This window comes from Zonotrichia albicollis, chromosome 12 (genome assembly GCF_047830755.1).
Source record: "Zonotrichia albicollis isolate bZonAlb1 chromosome 12, bZonAlb1.hap1, whole genome shotgun sequence".
NCBI classification, from domain to species: Eukaryota; Metazoa; Chordata; class Aves; order Passeriformes; family Passerellidae; genus Zonotrichia; species Zonotrichia albicollis.
The window spans coordinates 18,104,527-18,122,465 of NC_133830.1; the positions used below are offsets into that span (position 1 = coordinate 18,104,527).

General features: G+C 42.1%; 1 protein-coding gene across 2 annotated transcripts in view; it reads left to right on the plus strand.

The window, feature by feature from the left end:
• SLC6A1 (solute carrier family 6 member 1) overlaps nucleotides 1–17,939 on the plus strand; it is a 72,077-nt gene that overhangs the window by 41,523 nt on the left and 12,615 nt on the right. For both annotated transcript variants that reach the window (XM_074550124.1, XM_074550125.1), the window contains exons 2-10: nucleotides 7,755–8,168; nucleotides 9,511–9,642; nucleotides 10,920–11,020; nucleotides 12,421–12,530; nucleotides 12,643–12,775; nucleotides 14,139–14,273; nucleotides 14,392–14,495; nucleotides 14,823–14,947; nucleotides 17,411–17,523. In XM_074550124.1, coding sequence (XP_074406225.1) covers nucleotides 7,934–8,168; nucleotides 9,511–9,642; nucleotides 10,920–11,020; nucleotides 12,421–12,530; nucleotides 12,643–12,775; nucleotides 14,139–14,273; nucleotides 14,392–14,495; nucleotides 14,823–14,947; nucleotides 17,411–17,523 — 1,188 coding nt within the window. In that variant the 5' untranslated portion in view covers nucleotides 7,755–7,933. The remainder of the gene's footprint in view (nucleotides 1–7,754; nucleotides 8,169–9,510; nucleotides 9,643–10,919; nucleotides 11,021–12,420; nucleotides 12,531–12,642; nucleotides 12,776–14,138; nucleotides 14,274–14,391; nucleotides 14,496–14,822; nucleotides 14,948–17,410; nucleotides 17,524–17,939) is intronic.

The following is a 17,939-nucleotide window of genomic DNA, read 5'->3' on the forward strand; positions in this document are numbered from 1 at the left end:
CTCTGCCTTTTGCTGCCACAAGCAAGAGAACCTGTGAGAGATGACAGCAATATTGCTGTTCACTTTCATGAGCTAAACTCCTCCAATCCACTTCTGTGCAGCCCAGGAGAGAGAAAACTGCCTTTGTGCAGTGGCCCTGCCTTTGTGGCAGTTTCCCTGGCAGTGCCCATGCCCTGGGCTGCTATGTGAGCTTGGCTCTGCCCCAGGCCATTCCTGCCCAGCTGGGATCCTGCTGCAGATCCTTGCAGCCCTTGGCTCAGCAGCCCTAGTAACTGAAGTCAAGGAGGCTCCTTTGTGCCCTGAGGAATGTGGTGGGAAGCTGCTGTGCCCTTCCTAGCTGTCTTGGTTTGGAAAGCCAGGAGTCTGCTAAGGAAGGCAGGAGCCTCCCCTGAAATGGAAAATGTAAACCCTCCCCACCCCTCCCAATTGCTGTAAATTTTAAATTAAGGGGTTCTGAGGCAAAAATATGGGAGCAGGAAATAACAGTTCTTTAATAGGGAATGGAAAAAAATAAAAGGATAAAATGAACAATGCAGTACGCTAGAACAACACTGACAGAGTCAGAACCCAACCTGACACCCTGTGGGTCAGGCTGTTGGCGGCAGCCCCATTGGAATTGTGGCTCAGCCCTCCTGCAGTGTCAGGGGTGGTTCTGTTGGAGCTGGGATCTGTAGAGAAGGATGGATTCTTCCTCTGAAGATCCAGTGGGAGAAGAGGCAGCTGCTGTTCCTCTGGGGAATCCAGTGGAGAAGCCGTGCTGGTGTCTCAGAACCTCTGGATTATATCTGGGCAGCAATGCTGGCTCCTCCCCCTGGGTTATATCTGGGTAGCAATGCTTGGCTCCTCCCCCTGGATTATATCTGGGCAGCAATGCTTGGCTCCTCCCTCTGGGCTCCCATCTCCCAATGGGATGCTGCAGTTCTTATCAGCCATGCAGGGACATTCAATAGCTGTTATCAGCAATGTCCCCTGCCCAGGGAGGTGTGATTGTGGTCACTCAGACAGAGAGATAAGGCAAACTGCTCACTTGACAAAGGTAATCTGCCATACAGATGGGAATTGAAAACATCTTGCATTGAATCTTCAGCACTCAGGGCTGGCCCGAAGGGATGGGGCAGCAAAGGCAGAGTTGTTTGAGGGATTTCTCCATCTCTTCCCCACAAAGGCAGCGGGTGCTGTACCTGCTCTGCTGCCTGACAGCTGCAGTTTGTATTTCCTCCTGCCCAGGCCAGCCCATGGAGTTTACATAAGTGTCTTTCTGACCCATTCCATGTCAGAGCAATTTGAAATTTAAATCCCAGTGCTGTGGGATAGTGCCTAATGTGATTAGAGAGCGTGTACCCAGGGTCTTTGTGCTGCACTGCCAGTTCTTCCAGGTTTCTGTAAGTCATAAAGCACTGCAGTGTATGGAGAGCGTGGATTGCAGGTTAGACTCCACTTCTGCTGTTGTAATTTATTACCATTAATTCTTAGGCTTGGGAAAAGTTACTTTTCATAGTTTGGAAAAACCTCTAATTTCCAAACTGGAATTGGAGTATTTGTTCATTGTTTGAAGCTGACGTGCTGTGTGCCCATAAATGCACAAATGTCCATGCATGAGCCAGTGCCAGTAACAGCTGGAAGGATGGCACCAGCTGTGGTGGGGCAGCAAACTGCTCAACCCCCACCTGCATCCTCTAAAAGGAACCTCTTCTGAAGCTCTGGGTTTGCTGTTGCCAAGGTTTGGGATACCTGTGGTGTGTGCAGTGGTTGTGTTGTGGCATAAAGTGCAGCACATCCCCAGGTGATTTTTTGAAGCACTGTTTTCAATGTATTTTAACATAAAAAGCCCCAGGCTGCCTGCCAGGCATACATCACCCTTGACACAAATGTGCTGGGCTGCCTTGGGAAGTGCTGAAACAGGTCTGGGCTCCTTCCTCCAGGAGGTTCCTTCTTTATTCATGAAGATTTCCTAACTAACCCTCTGGTTTGTCTTTGTCACAGAGTCCTGCACTGGGCTGAGTTTCTCTGTGCACTCAGCAGAGGCTGTAAAGCCCAGCAGAGCCTGGGAGGGCTGGGGCAGCAGGACAGGCTCCATGCCCAGCACTCACCTGTGGGACCTGTTCTGAGATCTGAGGGGCTCAGTCCCTGTTCCTCTCACCCTGTTCCTGCAATCCCTGTTCTTTTCAATCCCTGCTTGTGCAATCCCTGTTCCTGCAATCCCTGTCCTCTCAATCCCTGTTCCTCTCACCCTGTCCCTCTCAATCCCTGTCCCATCAATCCCTGTCCCTCTCAATCCCTGTTCCTTCAATCCCTGTCCCCTCAATCCCTGTTCCTCTCAATCCCTGTCCCTCTCAATCTCTGTCCTCTCAATCCCTGTTCCTCCAATCCTTGTCCCTCTCAATTGCTGTTCCTGCAATCCCTGTCCCTCTCAATCCCTGTCCCTCTCAATCCCTGTCCCTCTCAATCCCTGTTCCTGCAATCCCTGTCCCTCTCAATCCCTGTCCCTCCAATCCCTGTCCCTCCTGTTCTTGTTGCTCCATTCTGACTCAGGCCAGATTCCTGGGAGCAGGAATTTCTTCCTCATGATGAACCAAACCAGAGATGTGCATGTAGATATTGGAGGGAGATTTTATGTTTGTTTGGGTTTTTCCACTCATCCTCAACACATTCAGCCTCTCCCAGTGCTTGGAAACTCTGCTGATGGCAAAGCCCAACCCAAACACAAACTGCAGCAACAAAACAAATCTAATCTAGTGCAGAACTCTTTGTAAAGTCCCAGGACACCCTGGTGGGGTTTTTTTCCATCCAGGCTGTGTTGGCTGAAAGGAGCCACAATCCCTTCTGGCTGTTGAGCTGCAGATGGAGCTGCCAAACTGCACATCTGGGGCTGCACCTGCAGCTGTGCAGCCACCCACGCATGGCCCTGCAGAGACAGGGCAGCTCCCACTTTCGGGGTGCTCTCCCAGGAGGAGCCCCCTTTTGCCACCACCATCATCCCAATTTCCTCCTGCATCGAGAAATGCCTTTCCTGGAATGCTGACCACAGCTGGGAGTGGTGGGGTTGGGTCCAGGACACTGGACAGGCGTGGGATGTGGAAAACTGGGAGATATCTGCACACAGGGTTTGTGAGGTTCAGGCAGAGATGGATTTTCCCTCTCTAAATCCCATCCTGATCCCAATTTCCTCCTGCATCGAGAAATGCCTTTGCTGGAATGCTGAGAGTGGTGGGGTTGGATCCAGGACACTGGACAGGTGTGGGATGTGGAAAATTGGGTTTAAAAAGGAAATATCTGCACACAGGGCTTGTGAGGATGCAGGCAGAGATGAATTTTCCCTCTCTGAATCCCACCATGATCCCAATTTCCTCCTGCATTGGAAAATGCCTATTCTGGAATGCTGAGAATGGTGGGGTTGGGTCCAGAACACTGGACAGGTGTGGGATGTGGAAAAATGGGTTTAAAAAGGAGATATCTGCACACAGGGCTTGTGAGGATGCAGGCAGAGATGGATTTTCCCTCTCTGAGGCCCACCCTGAAGTGGAACAGGCAGGAAGGAAGGAAGGTTACAAACACTGTCCTTTTTCTCTCCTCACCCCAACCACACCTACAGCTGATTTTCTACAGCTTCCAACCAAAAACTTCTTTTAATGGTTGCACATGGCTTTATAGTCATGCAGTGATCAGAAATGACAATTCAAAGAAAAACACAGCCTTTACATTTTTTTTAATGTTTCTTTTACCATAACTTTCAGTTGGAACCTCAATCCTCCCTTCCAAAAATGTGTAAATAAAATTGTTGTTGATCTCTGCCTGAGCTCGTGCCCAGTGTTGCCAACACAATTTTCTTCACGCTGGCCAGTGTTTCATGTGCTGCACCTCTGGTTTGAGCACTGGGCTGGCAAAAAGGAGTTATCAAGAGAAAACAGACAATAAATTGGTTGTGGAGGGGTCACAGAAGACATGAAAAGCTTTATTTCAGTAGGTTTTTTCGAGCTGTGGAAGCGTGCAGGAGCCACAAACACTTCAAAGTTGACCAAAATACCCCTGGTATTTTAATAATCCATATTTTTCATAATCCATATTTGCTTCCTTGATTATTGTTTTATTTAGATTTTGGAAGTGTACCTAGCAACAGCAATGGTGTTTTAAAAGGTTAAAATGGTTGGGAGCAGAAATGAGGAGTGGCCATTGCAGGCTGCCGTCTCACTGTGCTGACAATTTCAGCTCTGTCAAACATTTGTCTTACATTAACAGCTAATTAAAACCACTAATTAAAACCACGTGTAAAACTTGACATCATTACCCAGGATTAAGTACCATTGCTTTATCTGATTTATTTAATTCCTTTGGGAGCATTTCAGGGAAAGGTGTTTTAGATAAGAGAACTTTCTAATTTCACTACAAATCCACCGTTAATGGTGGCAACTGCTGTTTCTTGATTTACCTTTTTATAATTCTTTCTGCAGATTCTTAAGAGAATCTCTAGGGACAAAATATACTCAGAGAGATTATTTTGGTTAATGGCCAACATTCTAAATTTAGCATTAATTCACTATTAAACATGGCAACTTCTATCACTTGGTTGGTATTTCTTGAATTCTTTTTAGTGTAGACTTATAAGAAATCTATAGGGAAAAAGGATTATAAGTGGTCTTGGAGATTGTTTTGGATTAATACTGAACTTTCTAAATTCACTAATAACCCATTATTAAAGATGGCAACTGCTATTAGTTGAAATTGTTTTTAAATTAATTTTGCAGACTTGTAAGAGATCTATAGGAAAAATTATAATAAGTGGGTCTTATTTGCTATTGCTTTGGTTAATAGTGAACATTCTAAATTCAGTTTTAATCCACTATTAAGATGGCAACAGCTATTAGTTGAAATTATTACATTTTTTCTGTAGATCTGTTAGTGATCTATAGGGACAAAATGTAATCAGTGCACATTGGAGGTTGTTTTGGATTAATAGAGAACTTTTAAAATTTACTGTTTAATTTACCATTCAAGGTGGCAAGTGATACTTCTTAATTTTTTTTTAATTCTTTCTGTAGACCTATAAGAAATTAATAGGGACAAGTATAAGAAGTAGGTGTTGGAGATTGTTTTGGATTAATAGTAAATGTTCTAAAATCTTTATTAATCCAAAATAAAAGGTGGCAACTGCTATTTCTTGGGGTTTTTTTTTTAATTCTTTTCTCTGTAGACTCATAGAAAATCTATAGAAAAAAATATAATAAGTGTGTCTTGAAGATTGTTTTGGTTAATAGTGAACACTCTAAATCCACTATTAATGGTGGAACTGCTATTCCTTGATTACTTTCTTTAATTCTTTCTGTAGACTGCTAGGAGATCTATAGGAAAAATTATAATCAGTAGGTTTTGGAGATTGTTTTGGATTAATATTGAATGTTCTAAACACACTATTAATCCACTATTAAGGGTGGCAACTGCTGTTTCTTGATTTATTTTTTTTAATTTTTTCTGTAAACTCATAAGAGATTTATAGGGACAAAGTATAATAAGTGGATGTTGGAGATTGTTTTGTATTGATAGTGACCTCTCTAAATCCACTATTAATGGTGGCAGCAGCTATGCTTGATCTGTTTTTTTCTTTTCTTAATTATTTCTGTAGACTTGCAAGAGATATATAGGGATGAAATAAAATCAGTGGGTCTCAGTGATTGTTTTGGATTAATTGTGAATGTTCTAAATTCACTATTAATCCACTATTAAAGATGGCAACTGCTATTCCCTGTTTTTTTTTTTATTATTCTTTTTTCTATAGACTTGTAAGTGATCTACAGGGACAAAATATAATAAATGGGTCTCAGAGATCACTTTGGATTAATTGTGAACGTTCTAAATTCACTATTAATCCACTATTAGAGGTGGCCACTGTTATTCCTTGGGGTTTGGGTTTTTTAAATTCTTTTTTCTGTAGACTCACAGAAGATCTATAGGGACAAAATACAATCTGTGGGTCTTGGAGATTGTTTTGGATTAACAGTGAACTTTTAAAATTTACTGTTGACCTACTATTAAAGGCAGTGACTGCTATTCCTTGGTTTGTTTGGTTTTTTTTTTTTTAATTCTATTTCCTGTAGACTCATAGGTGAGGAAAAAATATAATAATGGAAAAAAATATAATAAATGGGTCTTGGAGATTGTTTTGGCTTAGTCATGAGCATTCCAAATTCAGTATTAACCTACCATTAAAGGTAGCAACTGCTATTCCTTGGTTTGTTTGTTTTTAAATTCTTTTTTCTGGAGACTCACAGAAGATCTATAGGGACAAAATACAATCTGTGGGTCTTGGAGGTTATTTTGGATTAGTCATGAACATTCCAAATTCAGTATTAAACTACTATTAAATGTGGCAATTGCTATTCCTTTGGTTGTTTTTTATTTTTAATTGTTTTTTCTGTAGATTGTAATTTATTTTTTTTTTCTGTAGATCACTCATGGGCAATCCATAGGAAAGAATATAACAAATGGGTCTTGGAGATTATTTTGGATTAGTTGTAAACATTCTGAATTCAGTATTCCTACTATTAAAGATGGCAACTGCTATTCCTTGGGATTTTTTTTTTAAATTCTTTTTTCAGTAGATTGTAAATTCTTTTTTCTGTAGATCACTCATGGATGATCCATAGGAAAAAATATAACAAATGGGTCTTGGAGATTGTTATGGCAACACCACAGTGAACGTTCTAAATTCATTATTGACCCACTATTAAAGGTGGCAACTGCTATTCCTTGGTTTGGTTTTTTTTTCTTAATCCTTTTCTCTGTAGACTCATCGGCGACCCATAGCAAAAAAATATAATAAATGTGTCTTGGAGATTGTTTTGGATTAGCCACGAACATTCCAAATTCAGCATTACCCCACTATTAAAGATGGCAACTGCTATTCCTTGGTTTGTTTTTTTGTTAATTTTTTTTTTCTGTAAACTCATAAGCAATCCATCGGAAATAATATGTAAATGGGTCTTGGAGATTGTTTTGGCAACACCACAGTGAACATTCTAAATTCAGTATTCCCTCTATTGAAGGTGGCAGCCGCTATTCCTTGGTTTGTTTGTTTTTAAATTCTTTTTTCTGTAGACTCACAGAAGATCTATCATAAAATAGATCTATCAATAAATGGGTCTTGGAGATTGTTTTGGATTAGCTGTGAACATTCTAAATTCAGTATTCCCATTACTAGAGGTGGCAACTGCTATTACTTGGCTTAGTTTTCTTTTGAATTCTTTCTTCTGTAAACTCATGGGCGATCCATGGGGAAAAGCTGTCGCAGAAAAGGGCCTTTGTCGGGGATGAGCCATTTGTCGGTGAGGGGAGACTCAGACACTCAATATGAGGGATAAGCAAATTCCCTTTATTGAAGAGAGCATCAGACACTTATACAGCAAATAATAAGCTTATGAATATTCTGTAAGCCAAGCAATCTATTGGTTAAACTATACCATGAACTCTTCTTCATTCCTTAGGGGTTCCATCTCTCTTTTCTCGTGTCTCTTTCACTGTTTGTTATCCTACCACAGCTAGGCCCAAGGACACACTATCTAGCAGGTGCTGGACTTGGAATTAGCCACAGCTTTGTAATTTTCCATTCTCTAGCAGCTAAATTCCCAACAAAAAGCTCCAACCAGTGGATCCTAGGGCTTGTTTTGTAGGGATTGCTGGGAGCAGCCCCATCCCCTAGAGCAGAGGCAGCCCCGCCACCACCCCGTGTCCGTGTGTCTGAGTGTGCCCGTGGTGTCGCGCAGGTGGCTCCGGGGCGCGCTGAGGCTCCGCGCGGCGGCTCCGCGGGCCGGCCCTGCGCTCGCCGTCGCTCCCTGGTGCATCGGGTGGATCGCCACGAGCCGCAAAGCTGCTGTCCACGTGGACTGGTGCTGACATCTCCCGCCCCGCCGCCGCCAGAGCCTCGCCTGCCAAGCCCAGAGACATGGCCACCAACGGCACCAAAGTGGCGGACGGACAGATCTCCACCGAGGTCGACGCCTCCATCACCAACGACAAGCCCAAAACCTTGGTAGTAAAAGTGCAGAAGAAGAAGACGGACCTTCCAGACCGAGACACTTGGAAAGGGAAATTTGACTTTCTTATGTCCTGTGTAGGTTATGCCATTGGCTTAGGGAATGTGTGGAGATTTCCCTACCTGTGCGGCAAGAATGGTGGAGGTACGTTGGGCGGGTTTGTGGGGTAGGAGTCACCAGCAAATCAGCAGCAAATCAAAACCTGGTTTGGACAGATTTTTCATACATTTAGTTGGTTTTGTTCGGGGATTTTTTATTGGTTTCTGTGGGGTTGCAGGATTTTTTTGAGAATTTTTTTGGGTTGGTTTTTTTTTTTTTGGTTGGTTGGTTTGGTTTATTGGTGAGGTTGAGGTTGGTTGTTTTGGCTTTTTGTTTGTTTGCTGGGGTGTTTTCGGTGGGTTTTCTGAGTTTTTTATTTTGTTTGGGTCTTTTGGGTTTTGTTGGTGGTGTTTTGGTTTAGGGTTTTGGTTTTTTGTTTGATTTCTTGCTGTGCTGTCTTTTGAGGTTTTTTGTTTTTACTTTGTTTTGTATTTTTTGGTTTTGTCATTGGTTTGGTTAGATTTTTTTGGTTTTTTGGCTGTTTCTTTGTCGTGGGGGGTTTGGGGGTTTTTTGGGGGATTTTGTTTTTTTGGGGTTTTGTTGCTGCTTTGGTTTAGTTTTTTGGGGGTATTTTTTGTTTTGTTTTGGGGGGTTTTTTTGTTGCTTTGGTTTGGTTTTTGTTTTGTTTTGGGGTTTTTTTGGGGGTTTTTTTTGGTTTTTGGTGTTTTGGTTGTTTGCCGTGGTGTTTTGGAGCTAGGGTTTTTTGTTGTTTTGTTGTTGTTTTTGTTGTTTGGTTTTTGTTTTGTTTTGGGAATTTTATTGTTGTTGTTTTGGCTTGGGTTTTTTTTTTTTGTTTTTGTTTTGGTTTGATTTTTTGGGTTTTAGTGCTTTCCACTTTTCCAGGAGGTTCAGAGCCATTTTGGAGTGTGGGGCTCTGCTTTGAGCTCTGCCCTGAAGTTTATCCTAACTCCGAGCTGTCAGTGGCACTTAAAAGACCATAAAGTGTCAGAGCAGAACTAAAGCAGGTTGCCCTCCATCCCACCCTGCAGATCCCTCTCTTTTGGGCTGAGTTTTGAGAGGATTTCATGGGGTTTGTAGCTGACTCTGAGCTCTCCATAAAAGGCTGGAAAGCAGCCAGGGCTGGTTAAAGCCTTTGTGCTCTCCATGAGAGGTGAAGGCAGCAAAGCCCACAGGCTTCTGGATTTCAGCTTTTTACTTCCACAGAAAACATTTAAACTATAGGGAGTCCTGGTTTTCCCTTTATTTTCACCTCTGGAGGTGCTGGTTCAGAAGTGCACGTGTGATTTCCACTAACATTTTTGAAAAGTTATATCTGAGAGGAAAAAAAAACCCTGTGGGTTTCTTTTCATACGTAACAGGGATGGAAACTGGAAATTCACTTGTGTTTTTCCCCACTGTAACAGGCTTGTTAAAAATTTCCTTTTAGGTGCATTCTTGATTCCCTATTTCCTTACTTTAATTTTTGCTGGAGTGCCACTGTTCCTTTTGGAGTGCTCCCTTGGTCAGTACACGTCTATAGGAGGCCTTGGGGTGTGGAAGCTTGCTCCAATGTTCAAAGGTACAGTATGGATTCCAATTCTCTCTCATTTGGTTCCAAATTGCAGAAGTTTCCCAAAGTGCCAGGGCAAGGATGTTTCTTGGTGCCTTTCATTTATATTTAAACCATGATTTTTCTAGAGAGGACACAGTGATTTTCTGATGATTTTGAAACATGCTGGGCTATATTTTTTATTCTCCATTAAAAATAGCAAGATTTAGGCATTAGAATTGTAACAAATGTATTTTTGAACTTCAACAACTCTTGTGGTTTTCTGTAGAAATGCATGAAGACTAGCAAAAAATAGCATATCCAGCAGTAGTTGTCTGAGCAGGTTTGGATGTGTTCACAGCAATTTGGTAAACTTTGGTAAATTTTTCTGAGCTCACAGAGATTGGCATCAATTGGTTTTTAAACTGAAATTCAAAAGCCGGACACTTTTGGCAATTTCATACTGAATTCCTTAAGAAAAACTCACTCCATGCTTTAAGTTTGAGGTTTGATTGGCAGAACCCCAGGGGTTTTAATCTCGATTCTGCACAGACCCACAGACCTCCCAAATGATGATTTTCACCCTTCTAATCCCAAATCCTTTGACACTGCCGAGCTCCTGAGCTGAGTTCTGGCCCAGCAGAGCTGCACGTGGTGTCACAAATTGCCTCACCCAGTAGGACTGACAATTAGCACAGGGTGAGCTGCGAGTTTGTTGAGATTGGATTTCGCTCTGGGAGATCTAGCGCTGGGAAAGCGCAGGGAGATGGAATTGTCTCTCACAGAGAAGTGGCTTTGCTCGAGTCGCTGCTGTTGGTACAGCCTTGCTTTGAATTATCCTGATTATTGTGAGCACTTCCTCCAGCTCAGGGTCATGGAGTAGTTGAGAACACCCCTGGAGTGTCCACGTGGAGCAGAAGACACCCTCGTGGTGGAAGCCTGGCATGCCTTTGGTCTGGCTGCCAGCAGGCGCTGTGATGGTGTCCTGAGTGCCTTGGAGCACATTCTCACTGTGTGTGCATCTGCCACCAGCTCCTGGGGGCTGCTCTGCCCGAGAATGAGCTGGTTTAGCTCCTTTTCCTGGGAGTAAAACGTGCCAGGAACTGTCAGCAGGTGGGACTGCACCACTGAATCCTGGCAGTGAGCTCATGGATGGCTGAGCCATCACCCAAATAATCACCTCTGTGCAGTGGCACTGCTGAAATTCTCACTCCTACAACATTTCCCAGTGGTGCCTGCCCCATGTGATGTGTTTGCCCTTCACTTGGAAGTTCCCTTGGTTTTATTTCTCTTTGTTTTCCTTGCAGGTGTGGGGCTGGCTGCTGCAGTCCTGTCCTTTTGGCTAAATATTTACTACATTGTGATTATTTCCTGGGCCATATACTACCTGTATAATTCCTTTACCACTGTAAGTGTGTGTCAGAGGGGCTGGGGAATTGTTTCTTGGATGTAAAGCCAAGTAAAATATGGGTACACCACTAATCTGCCTCTGTGTAGATGTGTGAGGTTAACACAGCACGCACAGAAATCTGTAGGATGATCCATTCTTACTGAAAAATAAAACCTTATTTTGTAAAAATCCCTATTAATTTTTTTTTTTCTCCACAAGAAATTTAGAGCAGAAAAATGAACTTACAGGTCAGTCACTCCCCCAGGAACAATTCTAGTGTACAACTAATTATTTTGTTTCTTCAGTAGCAGCCACACAAGCATGAGTTCTTTGGGAAATGGTATCATTGCAATGTGGCTTCATGATGGAGGGGTTTATTAAAGAAACCCCCATGGAATGGAAGGTCCCTGATTTGATTAGCTCTGAACTTCCATTCATTGTTGTTATTTTTGCTTTGTTTTCTTTCCTGTTTACTTTATTTTTAGCTGCCTTTTTTCCCCCCTCAAGGGTGATTCATCAGCTGAGTAAGTCCTGTCTGATTTGTGGGGTTTGGCCATCTGAGGAAGCATTCTTACATAAGTTGTATATAATTAATGCATCATTGTTCAATTGTCTCTTCTATAAATTTTGCTCATGCTTGCTTGTTCTTGGCTTTAAAGGATTTTGCCTTGACCAAATTTGCATTAATTACTGTCTGGGAGTGACATGACCATTTCTGCTTTGTTGTCCTCAGAATTGGTATTGATGTGAAAGGTCAGGCAGAGTCTGGAAGTGTTTCTTGTGGCCCGTGTTAAATGAATATTGACTTCTAATTCCCTTGAAGCCTCTTCTCCTTGTGTATAAAACATGCGGTGCCCTGATACAGCAGTGCAGTGAGAGGATTTCCCAACAATTGCCATCAAAAAGATTATAAATGGTATTTAAATGAGGCTCATTCTAATGGATACCATGAGAAACAGGTTCTGCTCCTCACAGCTTCTGAAAGATGGGATGGACACATGCAGAACATGCACATAACAGATAGATATTTAATCTTTCTCCAATTATCCTCTGACCTGAGGGGAAAATGAAACTCTCTGATCAATAACCATCCCGATTTTGTTATCTCTTGTGCAACAAGAAATACCAGGACCTCCAGGAGGTCCTTTGTGCTGTTTCAACATACCGTCATGGTGAGTGCATTGAATCCAGAGCATTTGGGCTGCAATTTTAAGGAAAAGAGGGAATATTTCCACACCTGCCTCCCACAACTGATAGGAATTGAGATAACTTTCACCCCGGGGAGATCAATGTCTGCAGAGCTCCAGCTGCTTTAGTTCTGCACTCAGCTGTCAGTTCTAGCAAAGAAAGAGACACCTGAGGTAATCCTTGCTTAAGAAGTGTTTGACCCCAGGTTTTTGGTGCTCTCCCCTCTGCAGACCCTTCCTTGGAAACACTGTGAGAACCCCTGGAACACCGACCGCTGCTTCTCCAACTACACCCTAGCGAACACCACCAACATGACAAGTGCCGTGGTGGAGTTCTGGGAGTAAGCTCAGCCTTTCCCTCCCTCCTCCCCGTGCATGCCCAAGGATCACCTTGCTGTCCTTCCCGTCCCACCTCCCGAACCCTTTGCCAAATGTTGTGTTGGCTCCTTGCAGACGCAACATGCACCAAATGACCGACGGCTTGGAAAAGCCCGGGCAAATCCGATGGCCCCTGGCAATCACCCTGGCAATTGCCTGGATCCTGGTGTATTTTTGTATCTGGAAGGGGGTAGGCTGGACTGGAAAGGTAAGATTAAAAAGTATTGTTCATAGCTTTCAATTTAAAATGCCCATTTTGCTCAAATATTCTGAAAATTCTTGAGGTAAGAGGCGCCGGGGGCAGTTTGGCTGTCAGAGCTCTGTGAAGGATTTAATTTGTGTTTTCTTGGATTAATACAGCCCCATGCTTTAGGAAGAGCTGGCTCCTCTCTAGCTAGGTCAGACCACAGCCTTAGATGCTTCACTTATACCTCTTGCCTTGGCCAGGTATAAAATCACCCAAAAATATTCCTGCTCATTCCTGGGATGAATATTCCAGCTGGTTCGGATAGCACCAGAGTCGGGATGAAGTGGTTTGGTTCCAGCAAGAACTGTGCAATAAATGCAAAATTCTTGCTGGAACCAAACCACTTCATCCCCACTCTATTGCTATCCAAACCAGCTGGAATATTCAGAAGAACTGTTGCAATAAATGCAAAATTCTTGCTGGACCTAGATATGTAATTAAGTGCTGGGAAGAGCTGCTCCCACCTTCCCTCATGTGAGTGAGAAACTTTTGAGGTCCTCTCACAGGATTTCACCCTGTGCTTCTTGGGGTCTGCCTGGCTGTGAGTGGAAATTAGGATTTACAAATCAATTAAAGGAAATTATATTCTTGAGAGACCCTTCTGAATGAAAGGGCAGCAACATCTGCTGATGGTTGATGCCTTTCCCTGTCGGAAAAAATCCCAGGGAAATGAAAAGCCACAGCAATGGGGTTTGGTGTTGGGTTAGAAGAACTGAGGTCTGGGATTTCTTCACACTGAGGGAACAGATTGTTGGTTTTTGATAAGAGGTTATAACTGGGACCCACCTTGAACTGTGTGTTGGACAGGGCTGAGCTGAGCTCAGAGCAAATCATCTCCTTTCTCCTGTCTCCAAAGCACAAAGAGGCCAAAAAGCAGGCAAAAAGAGGACAAAAAGAGGGCAAAAAGAGGGCTGAGTCTGACTTCAGAAAGGGTTTCTTATAAGACCTCTGAAAAGACAAGAAAGTAGGAGCCTGTAATATAGAGGAGGGGAGAATGGGAAAAATGAGCTGCCAGATGTGTTACAAGCAGGATCCTGGTGCCATGATCCTTGTGCTTTTGGGACTTCCTTGTGTTAAATACCCAAAAAAAAGTGTGAAAACATCCTAGTCCACACTGTTCTCTTTTCAGAAAAATAGGCAGCAGCCACCTGCCTTTAGAGCTGGAGTTTAGGGGATTTTGCTGTAGGCACTTCCCAGGCCTTTTCAGTGAAAAATGCCTCAATTTTAAGAGCCATCCTCAGTTGCTGCTAGAGTGTTTTCAGGGAGCAAATACCTTGGATCATTCTTCCTGGCACACTTACCCTGTCTTGTTTCTTCACATCAGGTGGTGTATTTCTCTGCTACTTATCCCTATGTTATGCTGCTTATCTTGTTCTTCCGTGGTGTAACACTGCCCGGAGCAAAGGAAGGCATTTTATTCTATATCACTCCCAACTTCAGCAAGCTTTCAGACTCTGAGGTAAATATTCTGTGCTGGTAAACCAAAGTTTCACTCCTCACTGCTCCCCTTTCAGCCATATGAGATGCTTCTCAAGAGCAGAAACAGATTTTTTAAAAAAATTGTTTCCTGCCATCAGGTTTGGCTGGATGCTGCCACACAGATTTTCTTCTCCTACGGTTTGGGCCTTGGTTCACTGATTGCCCTTGGAAGTTACAACCCTTTCCACAATAATGTTTACAGGTAAGCAGATGACTGCACATATTGCAGTGCCACTTGCCTGTCTCAGCTGGAGCTGGCTTCTGTCTCTGCGCACAGATAATTGAAATAAAGTTAGTGTTGGATATTAACTGTTCTGTCTGGCTGGGGGTGAGATGTGTAACTGCCTTTACACCAAGGGGAGAGATTTCCCCAGCATGGAATGGAGCCCAGACTGGGAAATCCTAAACTGTGAAATCCTAAATCATTGAGATCTTTCCACAGGACAAAAATAAATAAATAAATAAAACAACCCAAAAGGGATGAACATTTGCTTTCCCTGCTGCTTAAAGCCCCTTCCCTTTGTTTCAGGGACTCCATCATAGTGTGCTGCATAAACTCATGCACGAGCATGTTTGCTGGCTTTGTCATCTTCTCCATTGTGGGATTCATGGCCAATGTCACAAAGAGGCCAATTGCAGATGTGGCAGCATCAGGTACCCGAAATCTTTTCCTCTAAGCTGTGCATCAAGGTTTGGGTTTTTTGTTTTTTTTTTGCTTGTAGGTTGTTCCTGCAGCTGCTCAAAATCCCTGCCCGCAGCTCCTCAGCTCCCTGTCCCCTCAGTCTCCCAGAAGGAAAAGTGTTGTCCCAACCCACTCCAGGCAGAGCAGGAGGAATTCTGGTCATTATGGGATGGTTTTTAAACCAATATTTCCCAATCCAGCTGGGTTTTCATTCCTTTTCCCATTTCTTGAGGTTAAGCCCTTGGAGGCAGATCCATTTCTCCCCTGTTCACACCCACACCTGTTTCCTGTGGCTCTGTATCATGAAAGGCATTGTATTTGGGGCAGGGAGCTGTGGAGCTGTCCATGGGAGGATTCTGTTTTTCCTTGTGTGTCTTCCAGCTGAAAAAGCTCAAAAAGCAGCAGAGCAGATGGCTGCCCTGCCCCAGCTGGTGCACCAGATATTCACTTAGCAGTTCTGGCCACAGGGAGGGATCTCATAACTCAAAGCTTGGCTGCAACTCGCTGGTGGACAAAATCTGGATGACTGTATTAGCAAACACAGCCCGCTGGAATATTCTCCTTGGTGAGAAGAGGAGAGAATTTAAGCGCTGAAAATAATCTTCAATAAATTACACATACAAAGAGATTAGGTGCAAAGTGATGATGGCAGGCACTGTTATTAGAAGCTGCTCTGGAAAGGCAGTGGTGTGTGAAATAAGCTTTTTGGATTTATTTCTTTGATACTGAAATAGTTATATAAAGCCTACACCTGCAAACAGCACAATATTTTTACATCATATTAAGCACATTTGATAACAGATCTCTGAAAGATGCCCATGGCCACTAATTGCAAAGGATATTTAAAAATTTGACCTTTAATTAAGGCTTTTATTTCTCCTAGTAAGCTCAGAGGCTGGTGCCAGATTTTACCACCATGAGAGGTTGTTTTGCCATCTTTTATACAGCCTTATAAAACAACTGATATTATTAAAAGGCATAGCTGCATTTCTATGGAACTCCAAGCAGAGTAAAATTAACATATTTATCTGAAGTTTATTTTGCTTTCAGCACTGCCATTTGGAATGCTTTCTGAACTGCTTTCCAGTCATATCTGCTCTTGTTAGCAATTAATTGCTTCCAAATCCTCATTAGACTTTGACAATCCAGGTGTTGGTGGCACCCTTGCTCCACTGGTTTGGGGGCTGGGACCAAGCACTTGTCACTGACAGGCTTTTAATGGAAACTGAAAAATCAGAGGCACTCCTTAGGTGAAACACATGAGCTTTATTTTTGTGTTTTTATAAATTTATATTATATTATATTATATTATATTATATTATTATATTATATTATATTATATTATATTATATTATATTATATTATATTATATATATTATATAATAAATATATTAAATATTATATCAATTAATAGTTAAATCTAAATAGATATCATATAATGAATATATGCTTATCACATAAAAATATATTAAATATTATATTAATTAATAATTAAATATAAATAAATATTATGTAATAAATATGTATTTATTATAACTTATTATATTTATAATATATTCTGTGTATTAATACATTTATTTATTAAACTTGCTGGTTTTCTCTCTGACCCTGACCTCCAGCTACGCCATGAGAACAAAAAAAAACCTTTTAAATAGAGTTTTAAAATAGGGGTTTTTAATAGGAGTTTAACACTCTAACCTTCCTCTATAATCCCTGCTATTAAAAATAAGAACCAACCACCATCTTTTTCTTTTTTCCCCCATACAAACTAACCCCAAAACCAGCCCCTTTTCAAAAACCAAACAAAAACACAAACCATGGTTACAAACCATTAACTAACCACCTACTAACCCCCCGTCCTTGTAGCTTATAGAAAGCAAGACACTGAAGATGTCAAGAGGCTGCCACACACACCCAAGGACAAAAGACTTAGTCCTAACCTTACTGTTAGTTTTTGCTAGGTATGTACATGCAAGTATCCATGCTCCAGTGTAGACGCCCTGGACACCCCCAAGTGGGTAGATAGGAGCGGGCATCAGTTAGCAAGTTAACCTCTGCAATTAGCAAGAAGAAGAATTAAAAAGTTTGGTTTTCCACAATGACAGAGTTTATTCAAATATGTATTTAGAGGGAGGGAGTGGAATGGAACAGCAGATGGGAATGCTGGGAAGTGACTTCTCCACTGCTGAGCTCTGTTTCTTTTCTAATGGTGCAAAGCAGGAGCAGCTGCTGAACCCATCCAGTGTTCTGCTGGTTCACTTTGAGGGGCTTTGGGGTGTATTTATTTTTATTTTTTCTTTTGTTTTGGCTGGTTCGCTTTCAAAGCCCGGTGCTTGCTGAAATCCCTGCTCAGGGGCTGCCTCCAGAGCCCGGCAGGAGAGAGGACCCCAACCCCTGACACTGATGATGCTGTTGTGTCTCCTGTGTGTCCCCAGGCCCCGGACTGGCGTTTCTGGCTTACCCAGAGGCAGTGACACAGCTGCCCATCTCCCCTCTCTGGGCAATCCTCTTCTTCTCCATGCTGCTCATGCTGGGCATCGACAGTCAGGTAAAACTGGGGTGCAAATCAATAAATATACAGATTTTCTGCCACTGGCTGGAACCGGGTTGGATGTTTTATTTGTATTTTATTTATTTCTATTAGGAGTATTTATTTTATAAATTAGGATTGATTTAATAATTTAGAATTATTTCTTTTATAATTTAGAATTCATTATTTTATAATTTAGAATTTATTTAATAAATTAGGATTATTTCTTTTATATTAGGATCATTGTATAGTAGTTTTTTAAATATATTTAGAGGTTTTTTCATATATTTGTAATCCTGCAGTTCTTCAGTGTATATAAAGATTATTTATTTTATAATTTAGGATTCTTTTAATAAGTTAGGATTATTTATTTAATAATTTAGGATTATTTCTTTTATATTAGCATTATTTTATATTAGGATTTTTATATATTT